The 15,724-nt window shown below is 43.4% G+C and overlaps 1 protein-coding gene across 4 annotated transcripts in view; it reads left to right on the forward strand.

The window, feature by feature from the left end:
* Positions 1-15,724, forward strand: part of LOC117404069 (atos homolog protein B-like) — a 40,000-nt gene that overhangs the window by 20,326 nt on the left and 3,950 nt on the right. For 3 of the 4 annotated variants that reach the window (XM_034926194.2, XM_034006741.3, XM_034006742.3), the window contains 8 exons: positions 2,681-2,841; positions 4,093-4,267; positions 5,126-6,459; positions 10,530-10,588; positions 11,215-11,314; positions 13,427-13,585; positions 14,134-14,202; positions 15,047-15,231. In XM_034926194.2, the coding sequence (XP_034782085.2) occupies positions 5,314-6,459; positions 10,530-10,588; positions 11,215-11,314; positions 13,427-13,585; positions 14,134-14,202; positions 15,047-15,231 (1,718 nt within the window). In that variant the 5' untranslated portion in view covers positions 2,681-2,841; positions 4,093-4,267; positions 5,126-5,313. Of the gene's footprint in view, positions 1-2,680; positions 2,842-4,092; positions 4,268-5,125; positions 6,460-10,529; positions 10,589-11,214; positions 11,315-13,426; positions 13,586-14,133; positions 14,203-15,046; positions 15,325-15,724 lie in introns of all 4 variants that reach the window. The other variant, XR_009329512.1, reaches the window with a different exon arrangement.

Below are 15,724 nucleotides of genomic sequence, written 5' to 3' on the forward strand. Positions count from 1 at the left end.
GGGTGCCAGGAGCTGGTTAATATCAGGATGGGGATGCTGCTGCCTGTGAGATCAGGGTGTGTTGACACTAAGGCACTTTGTCCCCCTGCTTTGAGCTTGCATGATTTGTGTTATTAAGTTGGTCTGATGAATTGTGTGCATGTGCGTGTGCGTGTGCGTGTGCGTGTGAAGAGGTATGGGGTTGGCTTAACAAAGGGAAGAGATCCTTACAATTATTTTTATTAATTCCTGATTTTCTCCCAATTTTGGAATGAAAGGCGAATTATTATTCAACCAGGCTGACCGCTGCAACCCCTTTACTAACTAGGGAGAGACGAAGACGAGCACACGCGTCCTCCGAAACAAGTGACGTCAGCCATCCCAGAACTCACAGCGTCGGAGGACCACGCAGTTCTGAATTGCGTACAGACAGGCCTGCAGGCGCCTGGCCATCCACTGGGGTCGCTGGTGTGTGGCGAGTCAAGGACTCCCCAGCCGACCTAACCCCTCCCTGCCTGGGCAGCATTTAGCCAGTTGTGCGCTCCCCCCTGGGAACTTCCGTCCACGGCAGTGGCACAGCTTGTTTTCGAACCAGCGATCTCCAAGCTATAGGGCCTTTACCGGACGCACCACTCGGGAGCCACAGATCAGCTGTTGTGCATTCAGCCAGAATACCAGCTGCTAGACTTTCCAGTGCAGCTGGCCCAGCTACAGAAACTCACATGCTTGTTTACCGTATAAGCCTACTCATTTACTGAGGCTTGAGATTCATATTGTGTATTTCCACAAACTAATTTCACATTGTGGGATGTAATGTGTTAAATATCTATCAGGTGGTGTAAGTGTATATCATTATCAATTGTGTATAGTTGGGGGGAGAGATAAATTGAATGTAAAGACTATTTTAAAACGGTATAGGGCATTACACCTTTAATAGTGGACCTTATTATTCATGCATAGTTTCTGTAATCTATCTGTAAAGCACTCAGAACCAAATAAACACCTGCTCACATAAGGATGAATGCAGTACACCCACACTCGTCTCTGCATTCAAAGCCATCTTCTCCACTGCCTTTGTTGGTGATTTTATTATGTAGACCAATGAACCTCACCTCTTTTGTGACCTAGATGAGGCCTGTCATCAGTAGCCCCACCCCCTCGTAGTTCTCAATGACAGAGTTGTAAAACTGTAGACAAGTGTTTTGGCAAATGATTTCATCAGTGCATAGTGTAGAGATAGTATCTTCTTGTGTTGAATTGCTCTTGCAGTGTAGGCGACTTCATTCAATCGTAAATTGTGATTTAAAAACTACCCTTCACCAGTGACGCGCCTCAGAGATATTTACTGAGTGTTTGAAGTTATGTGTTACTATGCCGGCATGGTAATGTTATCCGCGTGCTTGGAGGCAGATCTCCAGTACTATGCAGTCATGCAAACTAGGACTACATATTTCCTTCGGAGAAAAAACAAGAGTCTGGACAGGGTAATGCCTGTACACAGAGGCTAATGTGCCCCCCAGGGCCGCCAATTATAGATTTGCAGTGGAACGTTTCATTAACAGAACTAATCCTAACACTCGGTTAATATAGAATGTGAAACACAGGCTTGCAAGTTGGAGAATGCTGACCTACAAGGAAAGCCAGTCGTGCTTATGTATTTAAAGGATGCCCCAATCCCAGTAGCTGGAGTTCCATTCATGTTATCTTTCTGTGGGAACGTCATCTGACATCACATGCAAAAAATGTTTTGCTGGTTTTGTAGATAAATAGGTGGGGTGGGGGGTGGGTTCTATTTTCAGTTCAAATGTTATTTGGAAGTTGACCTGTAATCGCCATTGCCAGCCAGGTCATTTCTTGACTGGCTGAGCTCGTTGTCACAGGGTGCTGTTCTCTCCACAGCCTGGTCCCTGTCCAAGTGCAGTGCGCTTATGTCTGTGTGAAGAGTGGAAGCCTGCACAAAATGCTTCTGCTCACCAAGCTTTTCAGCTGTCTTCATGTTTAACTAGTGAAGGAGCCAGTGGCTTTCCACTGACCTAACCTATTGTTTAGAGTTAAGGATCAGGGGCAGTGTCATGGTTTAGAGATAGAGTACAAGGCTGTGTGGCCTAGATGTGAGATCCGAATACAGTGTGGTTTAATGGTGAGACTAGCCTGCGTGGGGCTTGAGCTGAGGGACTGATTGGCAGTGTGGCCCAGTAGTGATAAAGGGCTTGGAGGCTGTGACTTGTGTTTTGAGTCGAAGGACTGTTTAGCCAAGTGTTTTAAGCTGGAAGACGAGGAAGAAATGTGGCCTGGTGGTTAAAGCTGAGGACAGAGGTTAGAGCTGATATAAGAGAGCTCTGTAGCCTAGTGGTTAGAGCATTTGGGACTGTGGGTTAGTGTGGCCTAGTGGTTAGAGATGAGGAACTAGGAGGTGGTGTGGCCTGTTGGGAGCCTAATTTCTGCGCTGTGTGATGATACAACTGCCCAGTGCAAAGGAGACATCACCTTCTCCCAGGACCATTCTAACGAGCATTAGTGTAGAGTATATATAGAGTAAAGAACACAGGTTTCAATACAAAATCTGAATCTCTGTGTCCAAAGTCTGTGTGGCTGCTGCTGTCTTCCCTAGTGCAAAAATGTTTCATATGTGTCTCTCTCTCTCTCTCTCTCTCTCTCCCCCTCTCTCTCTCTCTCTCTCTCTCTCTCTCTCTCTGAACAGGTCCTTCCATTGGAATGCCTTCAGTATTATGAGCATCGTGTGCACCTCCCAACACCCATGTACCACAGGTTTCTTCGAGACACTCCAGATTCTGAGGGGGTGTGTGTGGATATTGCTCAGCCCACGCAGCTCTGCAGTACCTGAGTGATGCTCTTCCACAGGTGAGGGAGCCCCAGTATGTGCGTTGTGTCTGTGTTTTGTTTATTACCTCAGTTTAACCTCGGGTATTCCTGGTTTATGGAGGATGCAGGGATCCATACACAGGATTGCAGAATACTTGTATTATTGAGACACCGGGGAACATATGTAGTCCTTACAGCCATCCAGAGTAGCCAACGTACTTGCTGCACTAGCAGAAATACAAATAATAGATTTTCAGAACAGTTTTCTGGAGCTGGAGCCCTACACTTTGTCATCCTGCTCCACCTCTCACTCTCTTTCTTTCTCTCTCTGTCGCTCTCGCTCTCTCTCTCTCTCGCTGTCCACAATCAGCTCACATATGCTACTCTTTAGAGGAATTGAATAGACCCCGTCATTTTATAGCTCAGAAATTAAAACAGAAAATTATTTGTTATGGCATTATAAGGCACCAACCTTAAATGTAAAAAATACATAGATTTTTGACATTTAAGAGTTACATAGACAAACAGAGTTACTGTGCAAAAAATGTATTGCTTAACTTCCTCAAACATTGCCGCAGAAAAAAAAAAACCACATCTGAGAGTACATCTTTAAAAACAAAAAGAGCTATGTCACTTCACTTGACTGCAAACATCGCCATGGCAACACAAAACAAAACAGCTGGAAGACACACTTCTAACAGTATTGGCAGTTAAAATGAGCTAGAGTTGGAATGAGTGTAAATTGTACCATGGATTCATTATAACTTGATTATTCCTGCTACCGATGGTATAATCTCAGCACTGTCTTTGCATTTTGTGAGGACATTCATTTGTGTTAACTGGTCAAATACCCCCAGGCCAGTGCAAACACATTGAATGTACAGTTAGACTTCACAGTGACAACAATTTAAGATCCGTGTCAGTCATGAATCACTCAAAAATACTAGATTTCAATGACAAACATTTCAATTAGACGTCTTTTTCAGTGTCGGCGTCGATGAAATTGGTTAGGAATTGTTTGGCACGTTGGAGAGTATCATAAACTGGGGAATAAGGAGGTGTGTCTTGACCTACGTACAGTACAAAGTCAAATGTTCCTATATATCTGGTGATAAGCTTACAACACTAAAGAGCTTGTTAGTGCTCATTTAAGTGTGCCAAGTTAAAATGTTTCTGAATATGGATGATACTCTTTTCACTTTGGAGAACATAAAAATAATATCTGTGTTGTGGGGAGACTTGTGTACTCAGCCTGGACCTAACGCTGCTTGGATGCCCTCGTATTTTCAGCACGTGCTGCTGATTCACATGTCACCACTCTGCCCCAGCCCTGCCCGGGATGCTGTTCGTGGCTTCATGTGGACTCGGTGGTGTCTGTGGAGATGGATGCACCACGCTCGTTCCAGGCTCTAGGGGGCAGGAGAGAGGCAGAGCGAGTCAAGGAGGGGAGCGGAGGAGACGAGTGGTATGCCTTTTACTGTAAACCATGTGTAGAGCTTATTGAAGCATTGAAATCTTATAGTACCTATTTAGGCTATTTTTACTGAACAAACCCCAGTGCCCAGATTTTGGTTTGTAAAAAATAAAAAATAAAAAACCTATCCTGTCACAGAAGTAGTAAGGTGTGTGTAGGAGCTTTTAAATGTAACCTTTTTTATCATGAATACACCTACAACTCAAGTCAGGTCTTTAGTAAAACTCCCTTGTATCCTGGATACAAAACAAACAGAACTACAGAAGATAAATCTGAAATATGAGTCGTGTCTCGGTTTCAGATGACACCAGTTACCACTGCAGTGGTATCCAGGTAAAGAAAGGGTTAACTGCCTGAGTTACGTACCGCAGTCTTTGAAACTCCAACTTTTTAGTTTTCATTTAAGAAAATGCTGGTGTAAACTTAGAACTGGGGTAAGCCATTTGTTAATGTGGCCCTTTGTGTTTTATGGAAAGATTTGAGCATCGGTAGTGTATAAAAATGTCATACTTCAGCTAATAAGACTCAAGGTTGATATAAATTATTGTAGTAGTTGTTGTAGTAGTACCAGTAGCATTAGTATTGTTACGTTTGAGGAAGAACGTATTTAAGCTCACTGTTGAGAAGTGTCACTGACTCATAAGTTTATATATTTACATGGTGACTGCTTGTTGAAAATAAAATTGCAGGATGTTCTGACTGATGAAGCATCTTCTTTCCTGTGTTCTGGTGAGTCAGTGGCTGAGATGGAACTCGATCTCAGGATCTCCTAGCTCTCTGCTCTAAATGTTTGCACATTGCCATATTGTATTCCAGAATTCAGTCTGATCCTGTTCTTGTCTGTTGCAGATGAAGTGCTGCTGCGCTCCCGACAGCAAAAGATTTCAGCTGTGTTGATGTAAGGAGCGACTCAAGTTACCACTTGGGCAGGAAAAGAAAAACAAACTTCTAGCAGATTTCTCTACTTTTCTTTTGCACTTTAAATATTTATATGTTTTTTCAATTGACTTGATCTGGTGCACAAAACTGAAGGAACAATGAGACACATCCATGTGGAAATTGCACAGAAAGAGCCGTCTGCGGACCAGCCTCCTCAAGAGGGGGATCTTCCCCGGCCGAACATCCAAACAGGGGGCCTGGACTCCAGCCCGGGCCAGGGCCTCATCCGGCCCTTCAGTGAGAACGAGATCAAGCTGCAGAAGGTGTACCAGCTCTCCATCTTCTCACAGCTGGCCGGCTTCACCGAGAGTGCGGGGCAGAGGGCCGGCAAACACACCACGAAGAGAGGACCGTCCGAGAGCCCTACCCATTCAGACAACAAGCGGGTCCACCTGGCCCAGTCCGACGAGGAGCTAGAGGATGAGGTGGGGCCCTCGGACCAGCTGGTGGACGAGAAGCCCCTGTTGTGTGGCTCCGGCCAGCACTTCTCTCACGCAGGGATGCGTGTGATTGAGCACAAGGACTACGTCTCTCCTGCCAGAGACCCTGCCTGGAGCGCAGGGAGGCTACCGTTCCCTCTCCCTGCGCTCGACTGCAGCAAGCAGGTTTCAGAGCACAATGAGGACCGGGCCGCGAGGAATGGGGAGGACTGCAACCGTCAAAGAAACCCGCATTCTGCCGATGGTGCAATCCAGACAGATCCACCAGCCTTCAAGTCAATGGCAGAACCCAACAACGCCGGGAAGCAGGAGCTGACAGACAGAGACAGGACTGCTAGCACATGGGATCTTGCCAATGGAGAAATGTCTTGTGGCCAAACCTCTGGCAACACCGAGCACAAGGACTTCAGAAAATGCTGTGAGTCAAGCGATGGAGGGCCGTCTCCTTATCAAGAGATGGAGGACAGGAGGTCAAGGACTTTAGATCTGGAGCTGAGGTCTCCAGAGACGGATCGACCGCAGGCTTCCTCCAGTAACGGACTGGCCTCCTCCGAGAAGACCCCATGCGTCCCCAAGCAGTCTGGCCCCAGCCCGGCCTCTGGCGGCAGCGGCTATGCTGTCAAGAGGAAACTCCTGGTGTCCAGCGACATAGCGGAGTCCTGCTCCGAGGACGAGGGCCCTTCCACCTCCAAGAAGAGTCGCACCCCGCTGTCCCACGCCATCACTGTATCCTGCCGCAGCACCGACGCCAAAGCAGCTCCCTTCTGGAACCACCTGCTCCCCTTGACCCGGGACAGGCCCAAGGTACAAAACCTTCCTCTCCCAAATTGTTTGAATTTAAAGTATGTTTGTGTCAGTGGTTGTCATTTGTGGCTCTTCTAGTATATTCTAGTCCAGGACTCTGTTCCAGCCATTCCCTAACTTTACAATTAAACATTCCAGAGCCTTATTCCCACCTAGCTTTTCTTTGAATCCAAGTGTTAAATTAAACAGTTAAGGACCTGGTTGGAACAAGGTCCTGCTTTGGATTGGACTGAAAGAGTCACAAGTGGGTGCCACTATTCTAAATGATCTGGTTGTAATGCAAATGGAGATGCACAAATCCATTTTTTGGATTGAGCTCTTGACACCCAGGCAAAGGTCTTTTGGGTTGATTTACCATTCCAGCTGAAGAAACAGCTGTTAAAATGTATTTCAGTTTCTGCTGCTTTAGCCTCTGTGGAGAGCTGTCGCAAGCACAAATTAAAGCAGCTGTTTCTTCTGTTGTTTCATTGGATTGGATAATTGGCCCAGTCAGCAACATTGACCCTTACCTTTGTGTCATCACCTGCTTGCTAAAACGGGTTTGCAAGCTCTAGAAACAACCAGTCATATGACATGTAGAAAAATCTGAAAAGGAGCAACATTTTCCATAGCTGCAATTGTACTGCTAATGAGCTCTGTGTAAGGGTCGCTCATTCATTCATTCGTTCTTTCTTCCTAGATGGTTTAGTGGATTAGTATGTCATGTGAACCCTCGTGGTCTCTGGGTCAATTGAAGCTCAGTTTGGTATGAGCAAAACTCATTTGCAATCATATTTAATGATTTCTGAGTGACGTCAGTTCAGTAGGTCACTGCACAGGTACACACTCCGGAATCACTTTTGATTATAGAATTATTTTAGAGGCTAGGACACTGTGGCACTTGGTTGAGTCACCTTGGTTGGAGAACATGCAGCGTGTGTGAGTGGCGGCTTGAACTGCAGTGATTTGATGCAGCACTTGCTATGTGGATAGAATGTAATTTTGCAGAGCTGTCAGAGCTGGAAGCACTAAAATCCTAAGCACTAAAAAGATAATTACAAATTGAAAAGAAAATTAAACAAATACATAATACTATATACATTCCACAGAAAAGCAAAGACAAACTGTAAAGATCCTGGCAGTAGAACCACTCAATTGAAATCCTACCAGGGGTGACATTCTAATTGTTTTGAAACGCGTGCAAGCTCCACGGCACCCTACCCCCACCCCACCTCTTTACACTTGTACTAAAGAAGGACTGATCTGTTCCCCAGGCCACTCTCACACAGACATGACAACCACAGCCCTCTTCAATAGACCCCAGAACAAAAGAGAAAAAAAAGCTTCCCAGCAAACAATGAAGAGAATGAAGCTAGAAGGACAGAATGGGCTCTTTTGTGCCCGTGTGTGAAGGCAGGCAGGCAGGCAGGCAGGCAGGCAGGCAGGCAGGCAGGGCGGGCAGGCAGGCAGGCAGGGCGGGCAGGCAGACAGGCAGGGCAAGCGGGCTGGCAGACAGGCAGGGCAGGCAGACAGGCAGGGCAGGCAGACAGGCAGGGCAGGCAGGGCAGGCAGACAGGCAGGGCGGGCAGGCAGACAGGCCCCATTCCAACCAGCGAGGCACAGCCTTGTAGCGTGCATTAAAACCCAGGCAGGCTTACTCCGAAGCTTCCTACAGTACTCTTCACACCAGTGCTGCATCCCACTGCAGTTCATTAATCCTTGGTCTCAGTTCTCATTCATGTTGTACATCTGTATGGAATTTGGAAATTTAGTGGAGACAGGCTTAATACGGAGGGGTAGGAGACACAGAGGGTATGGTGGGGGGTGAGTGTTTGGAATTAGTTACGTAGTTACGTGTTTCTGTTGAATCATTGGGATCCTTTTGACAAAAATTGAGATCAATCAGCTACTGGGAACCGGACGAGCACTGGTGAGCCGAATAGCCTCTTCTCGTTCGTAAATCTACTCCACGTAGGCCTACATATTGTGTGTAAGTTGATACATCTGTGCATGATGTTTGTAGTTCACATATTTGTTGCTGTTTTGAAAAGCGTTCCTCCAGTTTCAGTGACATTTTGAGAAGGTTTAGATCATGGTGACCTACTTGTTGTTATTTGTGTAATTTAACCTCAAGTAGGCTGTATCTTCAGAACAGCTTACCTGTATTGGTTGGAACTTTACTTGGATGTTTTGTGACAGCAATGTACTTTTCACAGTACTTTCCCTGATTGGTTGAGAAACCGTTTTTAATTAAAAACCCTCTATGAGAATTTTGTTACAATGCTGTTCTACATGTAGCAGATGTTGACGGAACTTAAACCTGTACACATCTTTTTATATTATTATTTATTTATTATTATTATTATTATTATTATTATTATTATTATTATTATTATTATTATTATTATTATTTATTTCTTAGCAGACGCCCTTATCCAGGGCGACTTACAATTGTTACAAGATATCACATTATTTTTACATACAATTACATTCTTTTTTTACACATTATTTTTGCATACAATTACCCATTTATTCAGTTGGGTTTTTACTGGAGCAATCTAGGTAAAGTACCTTGCTCAAGGGTACAGCAGCAGTGTCCCCCACCAGGGACTGAACCCACAACCCTCCGGTCAACCCATATATCCTTCGTAGGGTGTATGTTTATTATTGACATATCTTTGGTTTGGTTGGTTTGTATGCCTTAATGTTCTGCAATTGAAACACAGACTAGCTTTGATTTGCCATCCTGCTTCTTATCAACTAAACTCCTTCAGTTTTCACAAGTTAAACTGATCCAGTACAGAATGAATGGTACTAGCTCATACTAGACTTCCTGGTCCAGTTTGGCTTCAGCTTTGCTTCTTTTTCAATTCTTTCCAAAGGCTGCCGTGTGAGCAGTTATGTTGCATATGACTAAAAGAATGCCTGTTTTCATAGTAGAAAGTGCAGTGCACACCCAGAATAAAGCCCATTCACAGCCACAGTGTTCCACAGCCTACAGCATTCCTATACACATGCTGCACTTTCCAGCCTCATGTTATAATATATTATATTGTCTTCCAGAAAAAAACTAAATGGATGAGCGATGCTGAGCTGGCATGGGAAAGTTTAAAAGGCAGTTGGTTGATCTGTAGCATTGGGGGGGTGAGAGAGAGCATGCCCAGGTCTGATTGAGAGGCACAACGCTCAGAACCGAGGGGGGGGGCGGTCCCACTGTGTGCTCGTGCAGCTGGTGTGGCATGCTGGCCAGGGGGTGCAGGGGAGTTCAAGTCCCCGCTCTCATGATGAACAGTCTGAGCGTGCTCCATGCTTACGACTTAGGAACCAGGCTGCTTTCACCTGTAAGTACGTTTGTACAGCTATGGGGCAGTGGAATTTACAACTGTGGAAGTCTAGGGGAGAAAAGGTTCAGATTCAAAATGTCATTTATGGATTTCTCACCTGGAATTGTATTTCCTGATACTTTACAGAAGAAAACACTGACTCCCAAAGACACCTGGGACTTGCTTTTCTAAACTTGGTACACAGGTTTACTGAAGAGTAAGGACAGGTTTGAAGAATTGTGTTAATTCTGTATGGGTTTTATTTCAAGCTACATACAGTACATTGTCGCTTAATCTATTTGAGAGTAAGTTTGGTCTATGAGCTGCCTAATTACACAGTAGATTGATTTGCTTGATTGATTTCCCAAATCAGTTTATGCTAATTTTCAGTTAACATTATTGAGTACATTTATACCATCACAAAATCCGAATACTTTATTCATATGTTCTGTTTCAGTTCATTCAGTTTTCTAGCATAACAGTATTTTAATTATTGTGAAATTTGTTGCTCTGCCCTGCATCGCTGTATAGAAAAGAAAAAAGAAGGTACTCAGTATTTCGTTTTGAAGGCAAGGACATGACTGGTAAAATGTTAATATTTCTAGGTTATGTGTTAATAATTGTCTGTTTTTTAAGATGGAAAAATGTTAAGCCTCAGTGTATCCAGAAGGACCACTTCAGAATGTCCTGAATGTGTTACATCATGTGTCTTCTGCCTGCTGACCCTGAACCCTGTTCTCACACGCTGTGTATTCTTTCCTCTTACAGAGTTCAGCTGATTGCAGCAGTGTGGGCAGAAGACTGAAAAGTGGACTTCGGCTGAAATCGTGAGTTTTCATTTTAATTTGGATCTTATCAATGTACCAAAGTCGGAGAGGTGGAAGATCTAAAAAAACGAAACGTGTGAGATTTCCAAATTCCTCCAGCCCCTCTGCTCTCAGGGCAGTGTGCCTGTGCAGGTAGCCCCCTTGAGACTGCAAGGAGGTAATATTGGCCGTTGTCAACAGCAGGCACAGTAGTTGTAGTGTGACGTGTTTATGTCAGGACGACCTCTTACCCTTGACAGTTTAGGCCGTATTTGTCTAAGCCCTTTGTTTTTAGTTTTTCTGCAGGAATTCTAAAGATGAATAAGAACTTTAACCTTCTTATGAACCATTACAATTACATGTATGGGTTATTTATTTCTGGCATGATATGTTTTTTTCTTTCTGAAACAGTTATGCTGATGATTGATATACAGGAAAGTGCTTTGAGAATCTTAGTTTCTGTAAGCACAAAATACTCCTAAGAAAAGCCTACAACACACTCAGGACTTCACTCTGTTGAAGTACTGTTTTTGCATCTCTCACTCTGAGCTGTGGTGGTGCACACTGGTGGGCTGTGTCTCTCTGTCTCCGTGCTGCAGATTCCTAATTCTCTCTCTCTCTCTCTCTCTCTCTCTCTCCTTCCTCAGGAGGCAGCTCCGCAGCAGCCGTCGGGAGGAGTCGAGCCAGGCTCCTCGCTCCAGCTGGCCATCTGCCTCCATCAGCCGCTCCCTGCTGGGGAACTTTGAGGTACCATACGTCTGTCTGTCTGCAAACCATGTCTGTGTATATATATATAATAAATTGAATAAATTGTACCTTCCCTTTAGTTTCATGCACAGCTCTTAATGCTACCACAGGTTTAAGCAAGACATTGATGATACGATAAGTGTTGTCAGAGTAAAGCAGATCTAGCAGAGGCGTAATTATTCAAATTCATGGTAGTTCCGAAAACCCAAGACTAGGTTCAGGACTAGTGTGAGGTTCACACCTGTTATTATATTGTGTTATTGTAGTTTTATCAAGGAAGCAGGTAAACCTGTGTACTCTCAGGGGGGCTTGGTATTGCAGTGGGTTAAATGTGTGCTAACAAAAGCAGTTGCTAGCCTCTCGCTATAAAGCAGATCTCAGGTGGGTGCGGGGGGCGGGGGAGGACACACACAATATGAGCATTATAACCGAAGAACGTTATAAATGGGGGAGGGGGTAGGGGGCGCCGCGGGACACATAACACATCTGACCAAAATACAAAATAAAATAACTCCCTCTCTATAATGCACGTATAGTGAAGCAAATCTGCCAAGAAGAATGGGCCAAAATCACCCCGACACTGTGTGCAAAGCTGGTACATACTTACCCCAAAAGACTTAAAGCTGTTATTGCAGTGAAAGGTGGCTCTACCAAATATTAATGTGTGGGGGTTGAATACTTATGCAAGCAAGATATTTCAGTTTTTTATTTTTCTTAAAAATATTTCCCAACATAAAACCAATGTCACCTTACAATAATTGATTTTGAGTTTCAGTGTTTTAAAATAAAATGTCAAACAGAATGAAATTTCAATGTACCATTTGTAATTCAGTAATATGAGAGAATTGGTCAGGGGTCTGAATACTTTTGCAAGGCACTGTATATGTATATATATGTATATATATATATATATATATATATATATATATATATATATATATATATATATATATATATATATATATATATATATCTCAATAGTTGGGCTTTCTCAGTTGGTGGTAGCATTGTTATTTAATAAATGTCATGAGTGGCCCATGGTTCATGTACAGTGGTGCTGGAGAATATCTGCAAGGTAGGATTTCACTGAGTGGGTTGTAATAAATGATGTGCTACTGAAGCTGTGTCCTTATTGATTAGAACAGCCTTGCATGAATATAAATACACCAGAAATCTTGATTTCAGCTTCTCCAGTCCTGCGTTCAGTTCTTGGAGTTTCTGTCTGGATGATTCACCTTATGACTTCCACTTGTCTAGCTACTGTAGGGGTCTGGTCAGAGTCCAAAACACACTTGAAAAGTATTTTCAGACCAGTTTTGAAATCAAAAGCAGCTTCTTGGAAACTGAAGGGTAGGTTCACTTTATAAAATAAAGCCCCACTTTCCATTTCCTTGTTCTGTAGCTACATTCAATCACATTTTCCACATGTGTTCTCATTAGACTTTGATTGGGACCAGACTTGCTGTCTTACTTAGTTTACTTACTAGAGTTATTTTAAATATGTTTTTGAAGCTAACCGCTTAACCACAGTTTAGTGTGAGTATCAGATTGTTGTATGATCACTAATTGGGTCTGTTTAGGTCACAGTGATCTCCTTTTTCACGATCCTGATGGCATGAATAATCATTTTTACATCTGTGTTGGGGCGTGTATGTTACTGAAATACATGTTGCTGTTGTAGGGGAGTGTGCGGAACATGCCCTTCCCTTTGATTGAGTGGAGCTGTGCGTCAGGGTGGTAACGCAGCTCTGTATTGCTCCTGAGCGCTGGTTTGCATGTGTGTTCACGGTCTGGTTTCTAACAGAGTAGGTTGCTGTTGTAGGGGAGTGTGCGGAACATGCCCTTCCCTTTGATTGAGTGGAGCTGTGTGTCAGGGTGGTAACGCAGCTCTGTATTGCTCTTGAGAGCTGGTTGCATGTGTGTTCGCGGTCTGGTTTCTAACGGAGCCTGTTGCTGTTGTAGGGGAGTGTGCGGAACATGCCCTTCCCTTTGATTGAGTGGAGCTGTGCGTCAGGGTGGTAACGCAGCTCTGTATTGCTCCTGAGCGCTGGTTTGCATGTGTGTTCGCGGTCTGGTTTCTAACGGAGACTGTTGCTGCTGTTTCGATTGCAGGAGTCGATCCTGAAGGGCCGCTTTGCCCCGTCGGGCCGGATCGAGGGATTCACTGCAGAGATTGGTGCCAGCGGCTCCTATTGCCCCCAGCACGCCACCCTGCCTGTGGAGGTCACCTACTATGACATCTCTGAACACAGCGCTCCCTCCCCTTTCCTGGTAACACTGCCCTGCCACGCTCGCTGGGACAACAACAATAATCAAGTACCGTGATGCTATCGGAAATGTCCTGGTGCTAAGTGTACCACGATGTTTTGCATTCATGGTGTTAAGTGTATTACTTAATGCTGCCCTTTACACTAGAGGGGTGTTAAATGCTATGTAATCGTTTTTTTGTTTGTTTGTTTTTTTTTAAAAGAGACAGACAAACAGACAATTAATGGGAGTTGAAACATGATTAAAGATAATCATGATTGTAGTGTTGCTGTTTATCCGGTACTGGATTTTTGTTGTTTCTTTTTGTGTCTTGTTTCATTCTACAGTTCTTTTATTAAAGCAAATCAATGAAAGTCATTTCAGGTTGATTTAAGATTGAAGATGGCTGCCCTGTACTGTAAGCTATTTTTAAAACAGAGGTGCAATGCATTTTTCAGATTGGAATACTTCTGTTTCCCTGGCAGCTTTCGCTGTCACAGTGCTGCATTTGCCCAACAGGTGCCAGTGTTGAACAAGGTTTCTCTGAAGAGTTTTGTTTGCATCTTGTTTAGGGCGTGATCCACCTGGAGCCTTTGGGAAAGAAGGGATACAGCGTTCCCAAAGCAGGAACCATCCAAGTGGTGAGTCTGGGAATGCTATTCAATTACACTGAATCCTTTGTTTCTTGTTTTTTTTCTTTTTTTCAGTTTTCCATTTTGTGAGCCATTCTTTGTGTCTGCAACAACATAAGTCTGCATTGTGAAAGATATTCTTGCTAGTTAAATATTAGTTAGTTAAAGTTATATATTTAAAGTACGGTATGTCTGTGTTCATTTGCTTAGTTAAGCTGTGCACAGTGACATCCAGTATTTAGCAGAACCTGTCGTATTCAATTAAGTTGGTTCCAGGGGTCCATCGGATATGTGAAAATATCATATTTCATTGTAATTGCTTTATTAACATGGGAGCATTATAAATGAACATTGTCAGGTACGGCAGTGTGTCTAAAACACCCAAATATGGTCTATACTATCCAAAGACAATCAGTGAAAATTTTTGCAAAACAAAGCACAGAGTTGAATAAAGTATATTTCTCATTTTAAATCAACTGTATATTAAGGAAATTCATCTAGCGAGACCCCTTGAATCTCAGTCTGGCTGTATTGTCTGGTTCAGTATATCCCAGGATATCCTTGCTGACTGGATGGCTTCATCTTGATTCTCAGTTGTTTTTTTCCTTAAGGTTAACTTCTTTTAACACATACAGAAACAATAAAACCACAATTCACTTCTGATATGTTGTGTGTTTTTATTTTTATAACCCTAAAGATATATAGAGATAATTCATTAATTATCCTCATTTGTTGTAAAGAATGAGTGTTTGATTATTGCTGCCTCTGGTCTCTCTAACCCTAATCCTAACCCTAACTCTCTCTTTCTTTCTCTCTCTTTCTTTCTTTCTTTCTTTTTCTCTCTCTCTCGCAGACCTTATTCAACCCTAATAAAACTGTGGTGAAGATGTTCCTGGTGACGTACAGCTTCGGGGACATGCCAGTGAACCACGTGACCTTCCTGCGGCACCGCATCTTCCTGGTGCCCGTGGAGGAGGGGGAGGAGCAGGGGGGCACCCCCAACCGGAGGAGGATACTCTGCTACCTGATTCACCTCAGGTAACCGTGGCGACCACCCAGGCTGGGGCTGCTCTCCTCACTATAGTAGTTCATTGTGAATGGTAGATCTTCCTGTTACACATAGCTCGAAGTGTAAGTACATTTTAACAATGCTTACGCAGTATTTAACATGTATTTTATAAGCCATAGTCAGTAAGACTATTACAGAATTAAAAGTTAATTTCTCCTTTAATGATATCTTAACCTGAATTTGATAAAAAACACTTTGTGCATTTCAGTCCGAGAAATGATTCAAGATATGTGATGTGAATGTAGGTCATGTTGAGTTTGTTAGTAATTTAACTGGCACTTTTTTGATTATTAACTGTTAAAGACTAGCTTATAAACATACAAATGTGTTAAAGGTTAGTTCTAATTGAGCACCTTATTCATAATGTTTCTGGTAAAGAGCAGACTGCTTATATACTGGGTGTGTTTCTGTCTTCAGTTTTCACAGTGGCTATGGAAACTCAGTGTTTTGCTGACATTAAGA

The sequence above is a fragment of the Acipenser ruthenus genome, chromosome 1, assembly GCF_902713425.1.
Source record: "Acipenser ruthenus chromosome 1, fAciRut3.2 maternal haplotype, whole genome shotgun sequence".
NCBI classification, from domain to species: domain Eukaryota; kingdom Metazoa; phylum Chordata; class Actinopteri; order Acipenseriformes; family Acipenseridae; genus Acipenser; species Acipenser ruthenus.